This window comes from Anser anser (genome assembly GCF_964211835.1).
Source record: "Anser anser genome assembly, chromosome: 12".
Taxonomy (NCBI): domain Eukaryota; kingdom Metazoa; phylum Chordata; class Aves; order Anseriformes; family Anatidae; genus Anser; species Anser anser.
The window spans coordinates 11231975-11249783 of NC_139733.1; the positions used below are offsets into that span (position 1 = coordinate 11231975).

Here is a 17809-nt window from a genome sequence, read left to right on the forward strand (position 1 = left end):
GGCTTCTTTGAACAGGAGAGAAAAAAATACTTTGTCAGACCTATATAAGAGCTGAAAAGATGCAGTTGCACTTCGCTGCGTGAGTAATGTATAAAACATTCCTTATCAAACAGTAAGAATAATGTATGTATTCTTGTAGCACAAGTGCCATGTTCTTGGTTTTCCCCACTATATGTGATAAAAAACTGTAAGCCTTTGAGTTCACTTTCTTATAAAAAAAACATGCTTAGCGTTGCAGGAACATCTTGAATTTTATCATTTGAAAAATCTTCTGAATCTATAAATGCCTTGCTACCAGTACACTACGTTTACTGAAAATGAGCTAAGGCTTTTAAAGCCTTTTTATGGAGCTGTATTTTGCAAACAGAAGTAAAAGACTATGCTAGTCTACATCCTAGAGTCAAATCCCATAACGTGTTTTTCAAAGTAATGTCTGTTTACACCTCGTAAGTGTGAACTCCATGGTCCATACCCTGTGTAATATTTATTTTGTATAATACTAAATGTGCATTCATCTTTTGATCCAGAAGAGAAAACTTGTCTGAAGAAAGAAGAAATATTTATTTTTGCACTAATTACTGTAAGTACTAAACTCCAATGAAACAGTTGTCTCTCTACTAGGGGCCTGAAAGTAATAGGAAATGTAAAAAGAAAAGAAAATACTTATATTCCAAGTTGTATTATAAGTTATGACTGTTTTACAGTTTATTGCAGGGTGTTTCTGGTGTTCAGGAATGGAAGCAATTTTCAGAATATTTCCCATCAGCTGGTGATGGCCCAGTCCTTCAGAGCTAGAGTCAGTTGGCACTGATAAAGTAAGTAAGGGAGGAAGCTCAGGACCTCTCTGCTAGACATCTGTAGGTGCACAGAGGGAACGCTATCCTTAACTCTCCTCGCACACAGGAGTTGTGGCTAATAACGGCAATCTCCTCCTGCTCTTTCTGCTGGAGATGAAAAGTTCTATGCAGAAACTTAACTGCATCTGACTCCTGTTGCAGAAGAGAGAAGGGAGCAGTGCCTGCTGCAGGAGTAAGTCTGCTGCGCTGGGGCTGCTACTGCAACAGGAGCTAGAGCAGCTCCTGTGATGCCACAGGCCCCATAGCATATAGAAGGGACTGAGCAGCCATGGAAGTGGTCACAATATTCCTGCCTTGAAAGAGGAGGTGGCGTGGGAGGCTGAGCAACAAAGAGACTTGAGGCTCTCTTACTGAGGTAGTTAGCAGCTCCAGTTCCAGCATGTTTCATCCCCAGTGTAGCCAGTTGCAGAAGTACCTGCTTTTGGTGTTGCCCAGTCAGGCCCAATGGCATCAGTCTGTGGCCAGATTTGGCCAGCACACTGTCACATGGACCATACAAATCTGAGGCTTTTTTTTTTTTTTAAAAAAAAAAAACCACCTTAAATGGCATTTTTATTTTATTTATAGTCTTGTATTCTCATCTCATCTGTAAGAGACTGTTTTTATTCTTTCGGAAAAAAAGTACAGAAAGGCAGCAAATGCATCTTTTTTCTCCTTTTTGTGCCTAAATACAGACTTACAAATAGTTGCATGGCAGTCAGTTTCTGGAAACTGATCTAGTTTGTGTTTCTTTCTCTTATGGTCTTTGTTTTTTGCACTATTTCTGCTTTCTGTCAATCAAATAACATGCCAACATAGCTCAAGGTTATTGTGTCTTCCTTAAGTACATGCTGAAGACAAAGTAAGTGTGAAACAGCTCAGGAAGAATGTGATTAGTGGTATCCAGTTTCTAGAAGCTAGTCACCGAGCTGTCAGAGTAAGATTAGCTGCAATAGCCACCGCTCCACGGGGAAAACGGATAATAGATGAGCAATCCCACCAGAAAGCACTGCTGACAGAGAATGGATATATTTTTTCTTGACCCCTACCATTAATGTCTTAGATTTAAGCATGTAACTATGAGGAGGAAATCAGGAGAAAAAGATGAGACATGAAATAACTTAAGGAATTTTTCAGATTCCACTATTTATGACTGGAATTACTTCATTTTTAGCTCAGGCTTTCCCATCTATTGCCATTAAATCTAGTTTTCTAAAACAGTGTAGGAGTGAATTGCATTTCACTTGCAGTGGATGATTCTTCTCTCATAACCACTGAAAAGAAGAGAAATTAATGAGGAGAGCAGTGCTTAACAAAAACAACGAGATAACGTGAATGAAATCAGGGTTTTTTGCTTGTTTAGGAGACTTTTGCTGGTATAAAATGAGTAAAAATATAGAAATACATCCAGGAGAGTGACACAAGCTACAGGAGCAAATGGCAAGTCAAGGAAGATCAGGACATTAAAGTAGAACAGAACTAATTCATTAAAAAATATTTTTGTTAATTAAAAAACATAAAATGCTTAATATTTACCTTGAAAGTACAATTTTTAACATAAACACCTCAAGTTCTCCTGGAAGCTACTGGGGTAGAATTTCACTGCCTATTATTGTAAGTAAATTACCGATTGGTTTCTGTTCCCATAATTTATTTCTCCTGATTAATATTTCCTGTTACTTTTTAGTTAGGGACTGAACTTCCAGGCACTTTCAGCTGAAGCTGTAGTTTGCTTCATGTGAACCTGGTATTATTTCAGAAACTATTTTTTCAAGTACACAATTTTGAAAGGATGTTGCATAGGTCAGCAGTGTTTTTTTAGGACTAAGTTATGTTGCTAATTCCAGCCTAATGGTTACTGCTGTTTTTTTCCCCTTGGGTAAGGGATATTAAGTTTATTACACTATGTAGACCATGCAAGTCTTGCTGTCAGTTGTTTCAAGCTACCTACGTTCTTTATGTATATAACGTCATGAATATCAAAACACATAAGAAGCATGGGCAAACTATGAAAATACATTTTATTGCATTACAGATAATACCTAGCACTCCCTCTATGGCCAGGAATATATTTCTTGAAGTCTAAACTAGAGGACAAGTTAACGGTCATACGCAACTTAGCCACAGAGAACTGGTAACAAGTGTGTTATATTAGCTAACGTAGATTTGATAGTCTATTATTTCCTTAATCTTTTTAGGTTTCAAACTATATCAAGACAATTTACTTACTATCTAACAGTCACTAATGTTTAAGAGTTCAGAAATATTTCCCTTCTACAATCCAGTCAAATTTCATCTTTATATGGATGTGAACCCACAGCTAAAAAAACCTAATACTGCTAAACCATTTATAAAGATGTAATTGATGTACATTGATATAAAGAAACAAAACTGACTGTGCATATGTTTAAGGTGAATTCCGATGAATTACAGTTGCACAGAATGTAGGAGAAGCCACTGGAGGAAGTTTTGTTATATAGTCTTTTATTATTTCAGAATTCAGAAAGAGAACGAAAATCTGCCTCTGCTTACTGAGTTTAACTGAGATAACATCTAGTCTAACAGCAAGAGCTGATATTTTGTATTCTTTCCTTTGCTCTGTTTTATAAAATTTCTTGCAAGTCAGTCAGTCTCCAAGGCTTTTTTGCCTTGTCTGTGTGCATCATGTAAGACTTTCTTAAGACAACAGTGGTGATTGCTCTCAGGTAAATGCTTCCAAAGCTTAAGCTGCAACTGTTTCAGGAGCAACTCCAAAAAAAATGCAAGCATGGCTTGGGACAGCACTGTGAAAGGAAGCTAGTTCTAGAGAGAGCAATCCAATACATAGTGGATGAGACATGTCAATACCTGAGACTGAGATGCAGAACTAACCTGTTTCAGAAGTACTGTTGCCTTGTTGAAACACTGGTGTTTCACGCTAGCTGCTATAATAAGCAGGCATCTGTAGCTGTTAATCCCAGTTTAACGCTTAGGAAGTGGGATCATGTAACTGGGTGAAAAAAAAAGAAATCTACTTATGCTGCTTTCTAGAACTTTGCTGTAGGTCTTCATAAATAAAACCTCTACTTCGTGGCAAGAGAAGGGAAGGTACAAGATTTAAAAACAATTATGTCCCTTCCTGGTTTTAGTTAACTTCATGGCTTTCAACCAAACCCTGAGTTTAACCTTGCAGTTGGAGGTAGCATTACATGTTATGACAGCCTTTAACCTAGCAATAATGCAAGGTTTACAGCCCTACCTGTGATTTTAACAGTTCTTTAAATTTTCACGCTAAGCATTTAAAGCAGTATGGCCATAACTTTCAGATATTTTATATTCCACCATATTCATATAGAATGGGATCACCAATACTTACAGTTTGAGATTGTCCCCATTTTCTTCAGGGGTAAGGGGGGGAAATGCTGAAGCTTCATATTCCTTAATATACAAATGAGATAAAAATCCCCAAAGAAAAAAGAGATGCATAAGGTAGTCTTATCCACTTCAACATTCCCTCCAAATTATAGAGCTAATAATTAAGTGCAGTTGAGGTTGGAGGTTCCCAGGAAGTTCTTCTGTCCATAAAGATCATACTCCTTGTATAGTATGTAGTCTTTCAGGCAGTTTGGCAGTGGAAGGAAGGTCATGAAGACAGGACAACGGAGACGCAACCGACCCATGCATTCCCGTATCTTCAGCCGACAAAGGTGCTTTAGAGAGCGAGGATTTGCTAGAAATAGGAAGGTGAGATTGATAAGTTATTTATTCATTTCTGTGCAATTATTTGCCTACACCTTTCAAAAACTTTGCTCCAGATTTCGCCATATGTTCTTTCTGTGAATTGATGGATAAAATCAACGTGACTGTCCCTGGATGACCGGACCTGTCAGGGTCTAGCATTTTTACCTCAGCCCATGCCTTTCTCAGTTATATTTACAAGTACTGTCAGCTAAAGCAACAGACTGTGTTTCTGTCAAGTTAGCTAAATGTATGGTAATGGAGTAGAAGTAGTCTAAGTCAAGCAAACATACTTTAACCCCAAATAGTTGTTCAATTTTCTCTTTCAACCTGAAGAAGCTACTAAAAGTAGAATTTTTACTTACTGCTTTTTAATCTGTGTACAAATGAAAAGGACAGAGTTAATCTAGACTGGAATTCCAATCACTTAGTTAAAGACAGTAATTTATTAGTTATTCCATCATCTTGAGATGGGGGAAGAGCTTTTCTCCCCTTGAAGAGGATTGTGTTGTCTACCTTGTAATTGAAGTTCCCCAGTACTCCACATGAACTGTGCAGTCTGTCAGACTTCTGAAAGAGACTTAATTTAAATGCTACACAGACTGAGTTTTGTTGCAGAGATACCTTATTGTCAAAACATAACTTTGGCCTAACAAGGGTCAAGAATAAATAAAAATAACGCCAACAACAAAGGTCCCAATCCCAGAACAACTTGCGTGTCATTTCACATCTAAATATCAGATACTTACTTAAAATTGAATTGATGTCTGCCCAGAGTTCCTGTTCTTTAAGAACTGCTTCTAGCTTCCAGCAGATGTTAACGTGATCAACATAATCTAACATTACTCTCACCACTTTCCCAGAAAGATGCTTCAGCCATGACAAGGTTATCACTTCACAGAACTGAGGGAAAAAAAACGTTTAATGAGAAAACGTTCAATACTCCTGTAAATGACTTCCTCCTCTGCAGGACAAGAACAATTATTTAACTTAAGCAGAACGCTAGGAAGAGCAAGTGTTCAGTCTGTTAGAGGAGCTTTAGAGGTTGTCACAGCTTGTGTTAAGCCTCACTAGTACAGTCTGAAAATCTGAGAGACTTATTCTGTACTATACCCAAAAATGAACTTAAACAGCTGCATCACTAAGTGATTAAACAGAAGTACTACCATTCCCTAAGAGAAACGCCAAACCCTCAGTTGGGAATTTAAACTTATGGACAGTGCTGGAGGACACCTATGTCCCAACATGCTGAAGAGGGACCTTCCAGCCTGGTGCATGCTGCACCCCTTTATCTTGGGAGTGGAGGGGCAGGCACTGATCTCTTCTCCCTGGTGACCAGAGATAGGACCTGAGGATAGGACCCTGGTGACCTGAGATAGGACCTGAGGAAAGAGTTTGAGGTGCAACGGAGGATGGATTCAGGCTGGGTATCAGGAAAAGGGTGGTCGGGCACTGGAACAAGCTCCCCAGGGCATGGCCCCAAGCCTGCCGGAGTTGACAAAGTGACAATGCTCTCAGACACATGGCCTGATTTTTGGTGGTGCTTTAGGGACCCAGGAGCTGGACTAAATGACCCTTGTGGGTCCCTTTCAGCTCGGGGTATTCTATGATTTTATGATCTTCAGGTTAAATAAAGATTTATTACATTCAAATGGACTTTACAAAAAAATACAGTAACTCTGATGGGTGTCTCTAGGAACCTGCTTAGGTCAATCCAGGTTTGTTAATTTTTGCTCAGTGTTTATCATGCCAGATTAAGGGGGTTCCTACAACAGGCTTCCACTATTAGTGATGTGATACAAGACAACCCAGCGAGCCACCATGCAAGTCCCTGCTTTCACAGCATGGACAAGACTGCCCTGGAGAGCAAATTCTGTACTTATCAACAGCATATCATTAGCTGTATTTTCACAGTTCTATAACATTGTTTATGATAGATGTTGCCATGAAGCCTCATTCATGACAGCAAACTATCTAATTTTGAAAACTTTATGTGTAAACTGTCTTACTGTTCCAACATTTCCTTTTCAGACAGATCACATTCATTAGTACGTTTTCACACAGTTGTATGAAGGATACTGGCAGTAAACCACCAACATACGAAGCCACCTTATACACTTACCATTGTGTCTTTGATAACAGTAGAAGTCCATCCATCAGTCACGTACTGTGAATGGGAAGTGTTTCCCTGAGGGCAATCAAAGCAGCTGTGCACATCGTAGCCATAGTTCATCAGCATTCTCAACATGACTTCATCTTTCAAAGCATACTGTAGAGCTGATGGGAAATGCGTTGTATTCACTCTGCAGAAGTAATTGACATTAGCCCCATGTCGGAGCAGTAGATTCATCAACTCATAGTTGCCCATTCTCAAGGCTATTTGCAGACAGTTGATGGGATCTTGGTTTGGCAAGGCTCCAGCATTCAGCAGCAGCTGTGTTGAACAGATATCCCCATTTGAAACAGCAAAGTATAACGCTGATTTCCGGCGGTCATCGTAGCCTTTGCGAATTCTTTGATCCAACATAAAATTGGCATCAAACCCAGATTTGAGAAGAAACTCAAGGCACTGAGGATGAGCTCCTGCTGCTGCTGAGTGAATCGGACTTATTCCACTTTCTTTAATGGCATCAAAATTAGTAACTGGAACTAAATTCTTTAAGGCACTGAAGAAGATAAAAAAAAAGAGAGAGACTCTTGGAATCTGAAGCACACTGGCTCACCTACATCAATCTTTGAATTTTTGTGTTGCTGGGCTTCAAAATTTATCCTGACGGTATTCAATGTCTTAATTAAGAAATCAGTACCATGGCATGCTATACCTCTGCATTAACTTTAATTGCTAAGAATTAAATAGTTAGCCAGCAATGGATACTATGACTTTACACCAGCTTCTCATAAAATTGTATACTATTATTCATGGACAGCCCCGTCCTTGCTAGAGGAATAGTTGTTCCATCTCAAAAAAAAGCTTTCTGTGAATGTTGAGAGCAACGTGTTGTTGTTTAATCTATAGGAATCAAGGAATTAATACAATATATTCTAATATTAATACCTACATAGTACAACATAATGTTTAAATTAATACATGATATTTAAAAATAGTTTAAATATATGTATTAATAGAGGAATTAAAAATCCTTAGATTCTTAAGCACCATGGAACATTCCCAGTATCAAAGAGTTGTTTTTTACTTATTGGTTGCGATTTTAACATCACTATCTTCCACTGACTTTCATGTCTTTAAAATAGGGATAATCCATATCTCCTCAAACTATTAAAGTATTTAGTATGTTTCTGTTCCTATGATAGGATGGAGATGAGATTTATCCAAAGAGAGTATGTTCATCCTAAAATGGTGAAGCTTTTATCCTGATTGGTCTCTTACGTTCAGACACAGAAAACTCCTATTTACTTGGCTAGAATTTTTTTCAACAAAACTACAGATTCACCACCTGCTTTGAATATGGCAGAATTCGCAAAAGTGATATTTTTGATGTCATTTTTAGTTGGTTTTTAAGTATATTAACTTACAGAAAGTGTCCTCTATATGCAGCTCTGTGGATTGGCAAATGACCTGAGTGCTTTGGTACATTGGCATCAGCCCCGTATTCTAGCAAAAGGCTCAGGGAATCAGGATTTCCTCCTCCTGCTGCTTCAAATAATACAGACGAACAGTCCATTGCCTGTGAAAGAACATCAGCACCTGAAAAGAAGCATCAAGGATGTTCACCGTATTCACTGTAAATTTTCAGCAATAATTAGTATCTCCAACCCTTCTCCTCCAGTGACAAGATATTGCGAATTCTAGTCTTCACCACATAAAACCATGTCATAAGCTTTTATGCTGGATCCTTGATTTTAAAAGTGATTATGTAATCTGGAAACAGGAAGGTCCAAATTACTTTGAACTCTATAACACAATAAGACCTGATAGGAGAGCATTACGCAAGCAAGAGGTTTAGTTCTTATTCATAAAAATAATTTTTTTTTGGCTTACACACAATGAATTTCAGCTCTCCTTTACAAAGGCCTAACAGATATAACAGGAAATGTCAGAGAATCCAGTATCGAAACAGGTCATACAATCTAGTCCAGTGCTGCTGAGCATCACATATAACTTCCCACCACAAAAGTCTGTCAGGCCTTCCCTCAGGTTAGCTGTCTACCTGAGAAAACAATATTGCATATTAAATAAAAATTACAACTACTCACTAAGACATTAATGTATGGCTTGAATATTACAAAAGGTGTAGTCTTTTTCAGACCTTAACTAAATCACAACAATCCCTGGGGCACAGATAGCATTTTACTTGCTTTAGTAATGAAAGTTACTTTTGCTGATAACTCTAAAGGCATGTCTTACAACAACTGGTTATAATCCAATCACAGAGCTTTGCAAAGACCAATAAAATGTGTGTAACTAGGATAACTATTTTAGAGGTAATATATATAGATGTCTTACATCATGAAATTTAGATACTAAGAATTCTCCGGGCATACCTCAATCCATGTGATTTGGGATTTAAAAGTTTCAAATAATGTAAGACATAATTTAGTAATCACCCAAAAATGCAAACAAAACTCTCCTGCAATGTATCAGTTTTGCAAAGCACTCACTGCTGACTATAGTTGGCTGTAGAAAAGTAATCTCTCAAAATATTTATTGTATATTTGTTTCTGTTATCATCACAGACTGTATAATCAATAACATAACAATCCTTTTATTTCCTTTCACTTCTGTAAGTGAAAGAGGATTCATTTTGTTCCATTTGGACTTTAAACATTTCATATAACGTGTAGCTTACAATTTCTACTCACTGGAACAACAGTGAACCTATATGTTACTAAATGAATCTACTGCATTTTAAAACAGGTCCACTGTTCAGCTGAGGTTGGAAAAGACCTCTGGAGACTGTCCGGTCCAACCCTGCGCTCAAACCGTGTCAGCTACAGCAGACGGTCCAGGTCCATGCTTGGCTTTAAGGATTTCCAAGCACTTCCTAGGTTTCAATTTGTGTCCATTGCCTCCTGCCCTTAATAGGCACCACAGAGAAGAAGCTGGGTCTGTCTTCTTTACAACCTCCCCTCAGATATTTACGACATTGGCAAGATTCCTCTGCCCTGAGCCTTCATTTCCTGTAACATCCTGTATAATCAAGTCTCACCTTTTTGCAATAAGAGTTCCATGATTTCTGTGTGTCCAGCTTGTGCAGCCAGTGCAAGAGGTGTGAGCCCATATCCGCTGCGAGGGTCAGGATCTGCTCCAGAACGAAGCAGAAGCTTCACCAGATCCTTTCTGCCTAGTCTGGCTGCTTCATGCAAAGCAGTCCTCTTGTGGACACACTGCAAATTCACTTTTGCACCAGAATTTATCAACAAGGTGGCAATCTCATATGAATTGTATTTAATTGCTGTAAGATAATAATAAAAAAATAAAATAAAATAAAATAAAAACAAACAAACAAAAAAAAACATTAGCCAGACTGTTAGCCCACACTGTTCCGTGCAGCATGGCTTCTGGTAGGTGGCAGCCCAGGAATGCTCAAACTGTTCCCACACTGCTATTTATACAAGAAGCAATGTCACTATTTATACTGCAAGAAATGCCAAGCTACACTGAAAGGTTTAAGTTTTCACCACGTTTGTTCTTCGTTTTCAGGATAAAAAAACTATACAAAGGAATAATTTTACGGTAATCTCTTTTCCTCTCTCTACTCATCTGTTGTGTTTGCTCTTGTAACAGAATGCAAGGTTTCCTGCCACTAGATGGAGTTCATATACATGGGCTTACTCTAGTCAGAAGCCGGCCTGCTATAGTTAAATTTCATAGGCAGTTACCATAATACAAAAAAGTTTACAATGACTGTGCCATATACCTTCTCATCTTAATAAGCCTCATCTGTCAAGACAGTAAGGAGCTTTTAAGAGTGATTTGCGTTGGCTCCAGAAAATGGAATTTATAGGCAACACCTTCCTCTCCTCTCTTTGATCTTCCTGGCTGTGCAGGACTGAATAGAGTGCCACAGCTACCTGAAATAGCATTGACAGCACACTGTAACCCGTGACGTTCCATCATCTGTAACCTGTGTGGCTGCTTTAGGTAAATCTCATACATCCCCTTCTTGGGGGATGATGTACTTTAATATAGTGCACTTAAAAGTATCTAGGAATATTCTGCATCTTTTCTAAATGGGTAGCCCTGAACAGAAGCTTTAGTCATTTCAAAAGAATGAACAGAGAGTCCTACAGATGGTTCATAGGATTTTTCCTCTTTCTTTGACTATTGTTTTGAAAAAAGCCACCCTTCTAATAGGGAAAAACTTACAGGTTTGTTCCATAAACTTACAGAGCTCCTTCAGAACTCAGATAATGAGAACAGACCTTCCTTTTATTGGCTAGAACTCAGCAATAACAATAGCACAGTAGTCCAAATCAGAGGAGACATTGTACATAGAAGTGTTCTGAAAATCATCTTGGCAAAATACTAGGACTGGTTCTTTACAAATCAAGGCTTATAGTACTTGTACATGACTAAATTAAAATGGCATCCACATGGAGAGTGGTATGAGCTATAGGACTTTCTCCTTAGATTTAAAAAATTCAAACAGAAGTGAATCAAGAATTTTGGCCTGGCTCACCTCATCACTTATATGTGGATTAATTCCAGCAGTGCCTGAACTGCTTTATGGTCAACGTAGTGCTGGTAAATCAGGCTGCTTTGCTACTACTTTTGAAAATCAAAACCAATTACTCTGGTGGTTTGTTTGTTTGAGAAACAGGAATTGATACAACAAAAGTGATACCAGGAAGTAGAGAATGTGAACGTTTTATGCCCGCAGACATGAAGAACAGTGATAGTATGAAGAAGCAGGGGGACTTGGTTATCTGGCACAACTACATAAGTGATGCCAAGGAAAGCAGAGGAAGACACTCCAGTACTTTATGAAGAAAATTATTTGATTCTTTAAGGAAAAAGATGCGTGTTCAACCTGAACCTCAAATTTGTTGCAACTGATAGACAGAAAATAGGTCACCTGGAGCTCCTTGCACTAGATCAGTTTCTCCTAGCTCTGTGCTTCCCACGCTTCAATAGACCAATAAGGACAATACTTTAATAAATAATGCTAAGAACCTTGTAGTGACAGTTCCTAACTTGGAATGTAAGCTCATTTAAAGCCTTAGATCTTTTAAGAAAAACAAACAAACACATTAAATACTGAGATTAACATTTTTTGCTCCTTACAGCAAAATATTTTAGATACTGCACAAGTCAAAGAAGTCAAATTGCAACCTAAAACATTTAACTATAATCTCACTTCATTCCCTCATCTCTCCACCCCCAAACAAGATATTCACCTACAACTAAAGGAGAATCTCCCTCTTCATTCTTAACATTGGGATTGCAGCCATTGAACAGGAGAAAGCGGACATGGTCTACAAAGCAATTTCTTACTGCCACCAAGAGAGGTGTTTCCCCTTTAAGTGTGGTCTGTTCCCACGTAATGGCACGGGAGGCTGAAATACAGAAAAGCAGAACACATCTGAAGCTGAATTCTTCAACAGCCCTGCCTTTGTAATGCTTTTTAGTGGAAAACCAGGAGGACTCCATACCTTTGAACGTTATTTCAAGGATGTTCATATTTAGCTGTGATGCAGCTTCATGCACGGGAAGCCAGCCTTGCTGATCTGCCTCCTCAAAAGCAGAAGTGTGCCTCACCAGCTTCTTCAGGACCTCTTCTTGGCCTGTGATATTTTGAGAGAGACACACATTTGATTACTCATCATAAAACAAAATTAACGCAACTAATATATTGAGTGCTATTTATCCAAGTGTATCAAGAATAAAAAAATGATTTTGAGAAAGCAATTTTTAATCTAGCGGTTGTTTACATGAAAAACTGCACTTAAATCAGCTGATCAAATACATAAAATGTAGGCATTGCTCAACAATGCAGAACCAAAGTGATTCCTAGGGTATAGGCTTAGTGCAGTGTATTTGTACTTAACTGTCCGAATTGCTGCAATTATCATTCCATGTTCTTTACTGGCAACAAACTGGAAACTGCATAAACACAATAAAAATAAAGTGCTATAATTAATGAGAAGTTCAGTATATAATTATACCTTAACTTACATACTCAAGACTAGACCACGTTAGATTTCTTTGAGTTATGTAGGTTTTGTCAGACTTTAACACATTAAAATGCATTTTTGTTGGTCTGCCTGTGCCACTAGAAATATTGGGTTTCCACCCAAAGACCACACCAACCTATGTCTTGTATCACATCCTAATCTACCTCAGTGAAGCCTTGTACTCATCTAGATATTAGATAAAACATCACCTGACAGCTTCATACATTCCATATTTTTGAGGAAACACACGTACTTTTCCAGGGAGAACTCAGAACAAGCAAGCTACAGGTGGTTTCTAGTATCCATGACACAAGGCCAGACATATAATAATGCCAATAAAACACCCAAAACAGAACTAATAACACCTTACCTTTCATCCTCTGTTGCATTGGCACTTGTTTCATTTTTATGCATATCTTGTAAGCTTTCCTGAATAGCTTGCTGGGTAGGGATTTCATCATCAGAATTATCATCAGATATATATACAGCATTATACATGGCCAATCAGCACAACTTGGATCACCTTTTTGTAGGAAAACACTGCTTTTTAATTGGACACAGATGTTAAGTCTTCAGGTAATGTCTGCAGTAATAGAAACAGCAATTGTTTTTTTTAACTATCAAGAGAAACAAAGCATAGCCTAAAATAAATGAATCGGAACTTCTCCTTCTCAAGCTATCATCTTCTCCCAGGTATTTAGTCTGGAACACTGCAAAGAGAGCTGTTCTACTCTAGAACAGAATAAAGGTCTTCTAGTCCAATAGTATGTTCCAGATTTTATCTCTATTCCACAGGCTGAACATACAGAATTGGTACTTCATCTGGCATTACTACTAGAAAGAATAAAAATAAGTAAAATACGATTTCCAGATAGTTTAAATAGTCCTCCCCCCTTAAATCTTTCAGACACTCAAATACCACAAACATGCTCTGATGCTTCCTTAATAGGAAAGCAGATCTGCAACAAAATTTGGGATGTTTTTTCATTTTGTTCACAGAGGGCCTGGTAGTGAAAAGTAGCTGAAAGATACGAGATTTGTTACTAATACCTTTTGCTCAATGTGTTTCAACAAAGATATCATTGGAGCCCTATCTTGTAGTCAGAAAAAATACTGCAAATTTGTGCTAACATCATGTACTTCAGTCTTTCAACTGAAACAACATCATACTCCATGGCTGAAAAAAGACCAAACCTGCCACCTTATGTACATCACCTGCAGCCATTTGGCAGAGAGAAACCTACAAGTGTGCATTCTTTGTTAATGCATACTTGTACTTGCCTAACAGTTGTAAGGGATATATATAAAAATATTGCAACAATATAAATTCAAATATATGCAGAAATCAGAAAACACTGGTGTAATCACAATGGAGTTAATAATAATAATAAAAAGCTTAAGAACATCACCACAGTTAAAAGAAAAGAAAAAGAAAATGTTTACCAAATTGAAAGGATTCAATTAAGAATGTTTTTAGGAATCTTTTAAGATTATAATACAAACAATGTAGCACAGAAATCCAATTTATACTATTCAAGTCTAAATGTTCAAATAAAAAAAAATTAGAAAATCTTTACACTCAAATCGATCATTAAATATTATGTGTGTAGATGTACACTTTTTATATGCATAATCTGTAGCCCTATTCCTTTGTATATTAATTATTTACTATAGATTAAAATCAAAGATGTTCTGTTAGACTCAAACCTTTCATCCATTTTACCTCATCAAAACTTGCACTTCTGTCTTTCAAGAGAGTTGACCTGAAAACAAAACAAAACACTAAAAATACAGGGCAAAATAAAATAAAATGAACAAATAAAACTGAAGACAAATAAATAAATGAGAAAATGAATAAGCACAGCAAAATGAAGAAATGTCAATACAACACTTGGAATAATCCTAGAAATGTCTTAAAGTTGAGCAGCAGTAACTCATAGCAATCCTGCGTCGTTTCATTTGTTATGCGATCCCCCTAATGTGTGATTGCAAGGCCTTGCTCTGTAATTGCATATGTATCAAGAAAGAGAAATTTAGTAAGAAAACATACATATAAGTATCTATTAGCATTCAATTATACCTATAGTAGCACAATGTGTACATAAACACTTTTTTAAAAAGTACTAATTTTCCTAGGAATTGAGAAAAAGCAGTTTTTCCTCACCTTGTGGAAGGCTTCACACTTTGAAGAAGTGATTATTAAGTTGAAAGCAATATTTGCAGGCTAGAAAATGATCTCAGTAGAGTTTGTGTCCGTTAATAGCTCACTATAAATAACCTATCATAAGATACTCTGGGACTTTCTCCATGTTTCTTTCATACAGGTTAGCTACATTTCATAATCTGATCTGACAAATGGTACAGCAAAAGAAGGAATGTGAAGTTCTGTTTATTTACCAAATACTCTTGTTTAAGTTTTTGGAATGAGAAGCTGAGAACTGCAAGTGGTAAGTATTACCTTACGGAGAGAAAAAAAATATTAGTACTTCACAAGAGTTAACTACAGATACTGGCAGGAGCTTGTTTAAAAATGGATAAGGCGACACATAAAGAAAACAATACAACCAATAAAAGTAAGTATAAACTATCAGACAAAATAAAGAGATGACCCTATTAAAATTACTATGCACCTCTGATTGCCTAATCACAATTTACATATAAATATTAATAGAAATAGAACAGCAAACAAAAGACAGTATAGAGTCTGTAGAGGGAAAAGTTTTTCAAAAAGAAACATCCCAAACCTCTTCTATGTGTAACACACAGTAAGCAATGAAATGAAAAACAAAGTTGTCTAATTATAACAGTGAAGGTAGGCTGGAGTGAGACTTTTCTGTGCCTAATTCACTCACTGTATTTTGTGGAGGGATTCTCACAAAGAAATGATGATAGCTGTGTCTGCATGCAAGGTGGAAATAGTTCTTTAGTAGAGGAGAGCTAAGGTAGAATGCTTGACTAATTATTACTATTTTTTTAAGAAAACAAAAGGAATTGAAGGAATTGAAACTGGACTGCCTCTCTGGAGCAACAAAGAAGCAGAAATAACATTTTATGGCAGGCAGTCATAAGGGAGGTTCTGATCGTTTCTGCTTAATGGAAACTGTTTGGAAAAGTAAAAAAAATAAAATAAAAAAAATCCAAATTAAATGCTGGAAAGATGAATTTGCTGAGCAAGGAAGAGACTTGGTAGTGCCTAGTACAGATAGTTTAAAAATTTCTCATACTGCAGTCTTCATTATTGCAGAACAGAACATAGGCTATATATAACACAAGACTGAAATCCCCAAACTTACTATCTATTGGGTTTCCACTCACACAATTAAGCACTCTTAATGCTTCAAGTTCATTAACTGTAATGTTTCTCACAGAAAGTGCAGATGCTTTACTTTCAGTTAAGATGTATTTAGTGATATTTTAGTAATGCATAAAATTTATGTTTACACATTAATAATGTTTCCAAAGGCTAAAAGCATAACCGTACCTTTTACAGATTGTAAAGGTGCTAATAACACATACTTTTTTAAGGCAAAATACTGAGGATCAGAAAACACATGCCCTCTTTTAAAATTAAAAAAAAATAAATCTGTAACTTTCTGTTATACAGCATGCTCCACCTCTGTAAGCAAACAAAAAGAAAGGTATCTTTTGACATTTGTATCTGAACTGTTCAAAGTTAGTCGTCCAGCTGGCAGAGCAATGCAACACCTCGCTTGATCCAGTGTTGGACTGGTTTATCCGTGTTAAGCGTCAGAGCAATGACAAAGTTAGTGGAGTGTCCAGTAGTAGATAAGACTCCTTTACGCTCACTTGTCTTGTAGAGAGGGCAAACATACGCGTTAGATTTCTTTATATCCGATTTTGCAGCTTTAAAAAAACAAAAGAAACCAAGATACTACGTACAGCAGATTTATTGATAGGAATATAACCTCCACATTAAGTACTAATCTAAACATTAAGTACTTACAGTAACATCTTTAAAGCTAAATAAAAATAGCAATATTGCTTTGTGAGCAACACAATATCTTTTTTTTTTTTCCTCCTTTAAAAAAAGCCAGAAAACTAGTTTAATTACAATTTGTTTTCAGGAATTTATGCTTTTCTGCAATTCTACAAACTTTGTAATAATTCAAAAACACATTAAAATCTGAATAGTTGCATAATTAAAGCATTTTGCATTCTGCTTTCATGTTAGGGTTAACATTTAGACGAAGCTTTTAGAATCTCCCTAAGAATTATAGTCCAGCAGCCACAGAGCCTAACTGCAATTCAAATCACTGGAGATTCAACAATCCTCTTATAACCAGACTGTTCACATGCAACTTGCACAGTGTTTAAAATTGTGCAATTCTGAGAGCAGATTCAGCCAATGCGAAAAGAAGGCACAGACAGAAAAAGTGGAAACTTTGTGTGACTGCATATTAGATGTAAACATCTAAGTTGCAACAACTGCAATATAAAGTCTTGCTTAAGCAAATAAATGAAAATCACCTATTTACTGTTCCTAATCAAGGAAAAGAGTCATAGAAAATATTTTATTGGCATCACAGAAAACTAGGAGCAGATAAAAATAATCTGAGCAAACCTTGCTAAATCATGCGAAATAAAACAGTAAGTCTCTGTAAGTCAATTCTAAGTTCTCCTCAAGTTGAGTAAGCCAGGAATTCAAACACCATGTGCTTTTCCTACCAAAATTACCTTTTGATTGAGAAACAGATCAGGTAAATCTAAATAATCCATTTTTCAAATTAATAATTGCAAACACCTGTGGAGAGGGGGACAGGTCTATTGCTCAGATGAGATGAGACTGTGGTTGCCAGCTTGACTCATTCAATCTTTTATGTAAAAGTCAAAGGTCAACTGCACATTTGGGTGCTTTGGTGAGGGTATGAGCATTGGTCTTCTGTAACAAAGGAACTCGTTCAAATATCTTGTCAAATAGCACATACTTCAAGGTAATTATACTCACTTGGCTTTATCCAGATGATTGGCATTATATCAAAGAGCAATTTGGGATGCTGCTCAGCTAACATTCCCCTGGTGAGAGAAAGCAACGAAGTCATTATTTGTGGCTTGGTATTAAACCAAGCCAAGGGTGAGAGAAAGAACAACATTTTAGTGCT

At 37.0% G+C, this 17809-nt stretch overlaps 2 protein-coding genes across 9 annotated transcripts in view; both read right to left on the reverse strand.

Annotated features, from left to right (window-relative positions):
• Position 1: 1 nt before the first annotated feature.
• ASB14 (ankyrin repeat and SOCS box containing 14) lies at positions 2-17675 on the reverse strand. Of its 6 annotated transcripts, none has more exons than XM_083795300.1 (12): positions 17272-17642; positions 14413-14452; positions 13213-13272; positions 13060-13130; positions 12563-12618; positions 12168-12299; positions 11913-12071; positions 9722-9967; positions 8088-8259; positions 6676-7219; positions 5303-5456; positions 2726-4545 (listed from the first exon to the last, which is right to left on the reverse strand). In XM_083795300.1, the coding sequence occupies exons 4-12, from the start codon at positions 13101-13103 to the stop codon at positions 4352-4354; spliced, it is 1701 nt and encodes a 566-aa protein (XP_083651426.1). In that variant the 5' UTR covers positions 13104-13130; positions 13213-13272; positions 14413-14452; positions 17272-17642; the 3' UTR covers positions 2726-4351. The 6 variants fall into 6 exon arrangements, 5 of the variants coding, with proteins under 5 accessions (XP_083651426.1, XP_083651425.1, XP_083651424.1 ...); XM_083795299.1 differs by lacking the exon at positions 17272-17642 and adding an exon at positions 14854-14945; XM_083795298.1 differs by lacking the exon at positions 17272-17642 and adding an exon at positions 17656-17675 and having other exon boundaries at positions 13060-13272.
• Positions 16363-17809, reverse strand: part of DNAH12 (dynein axonemal heavy chain 12) — a gene marked incomplete at its 3' end in the record, with an annotated part of 68468 nt that continues 67021 nt past the window's right edge. For all 3 annotated transcript variants that reach the window (XM_083795237.1, XM_083795236.1, XM_083795238.1), the window contains 2 exons: positions 17656-17723; positions 16363-16553 (listed from right to left, as the gene is read on the reverse strand). In XM_083795237.1, coding sequence (XP_083651363.1) covers positions 16363-16553; positions 17656-17723 — 259 coding nt within the window. The remainder of the gene's footprint in view (positions 16554-17655; positions 17724-17809) is intronic.

Bases quoted from the DNA above. Each gene is read 5' to 3' on its own strand.
- ASB14 (XM_083795298.1), bottom strand. From the start codon at position 13,187: ATGTATAATGCTGTATATATATCTGATGATAATTCTGATGATGAAATC. The intron at 9,968-11,912 runs GTGAATATCTTG...ATTATCTTACAG, and splicing joins AGATTCTCCTTTAGTTGTAG to CAATTAAATACAATTCATAT. The intron at 4,546-5,302 runs GTAAGTATCTGA...TCCTATTTCTAG, and splicing joins AGACATCAATTCAATTTTAA to CAAATCCTCGCTCTCTAAAG.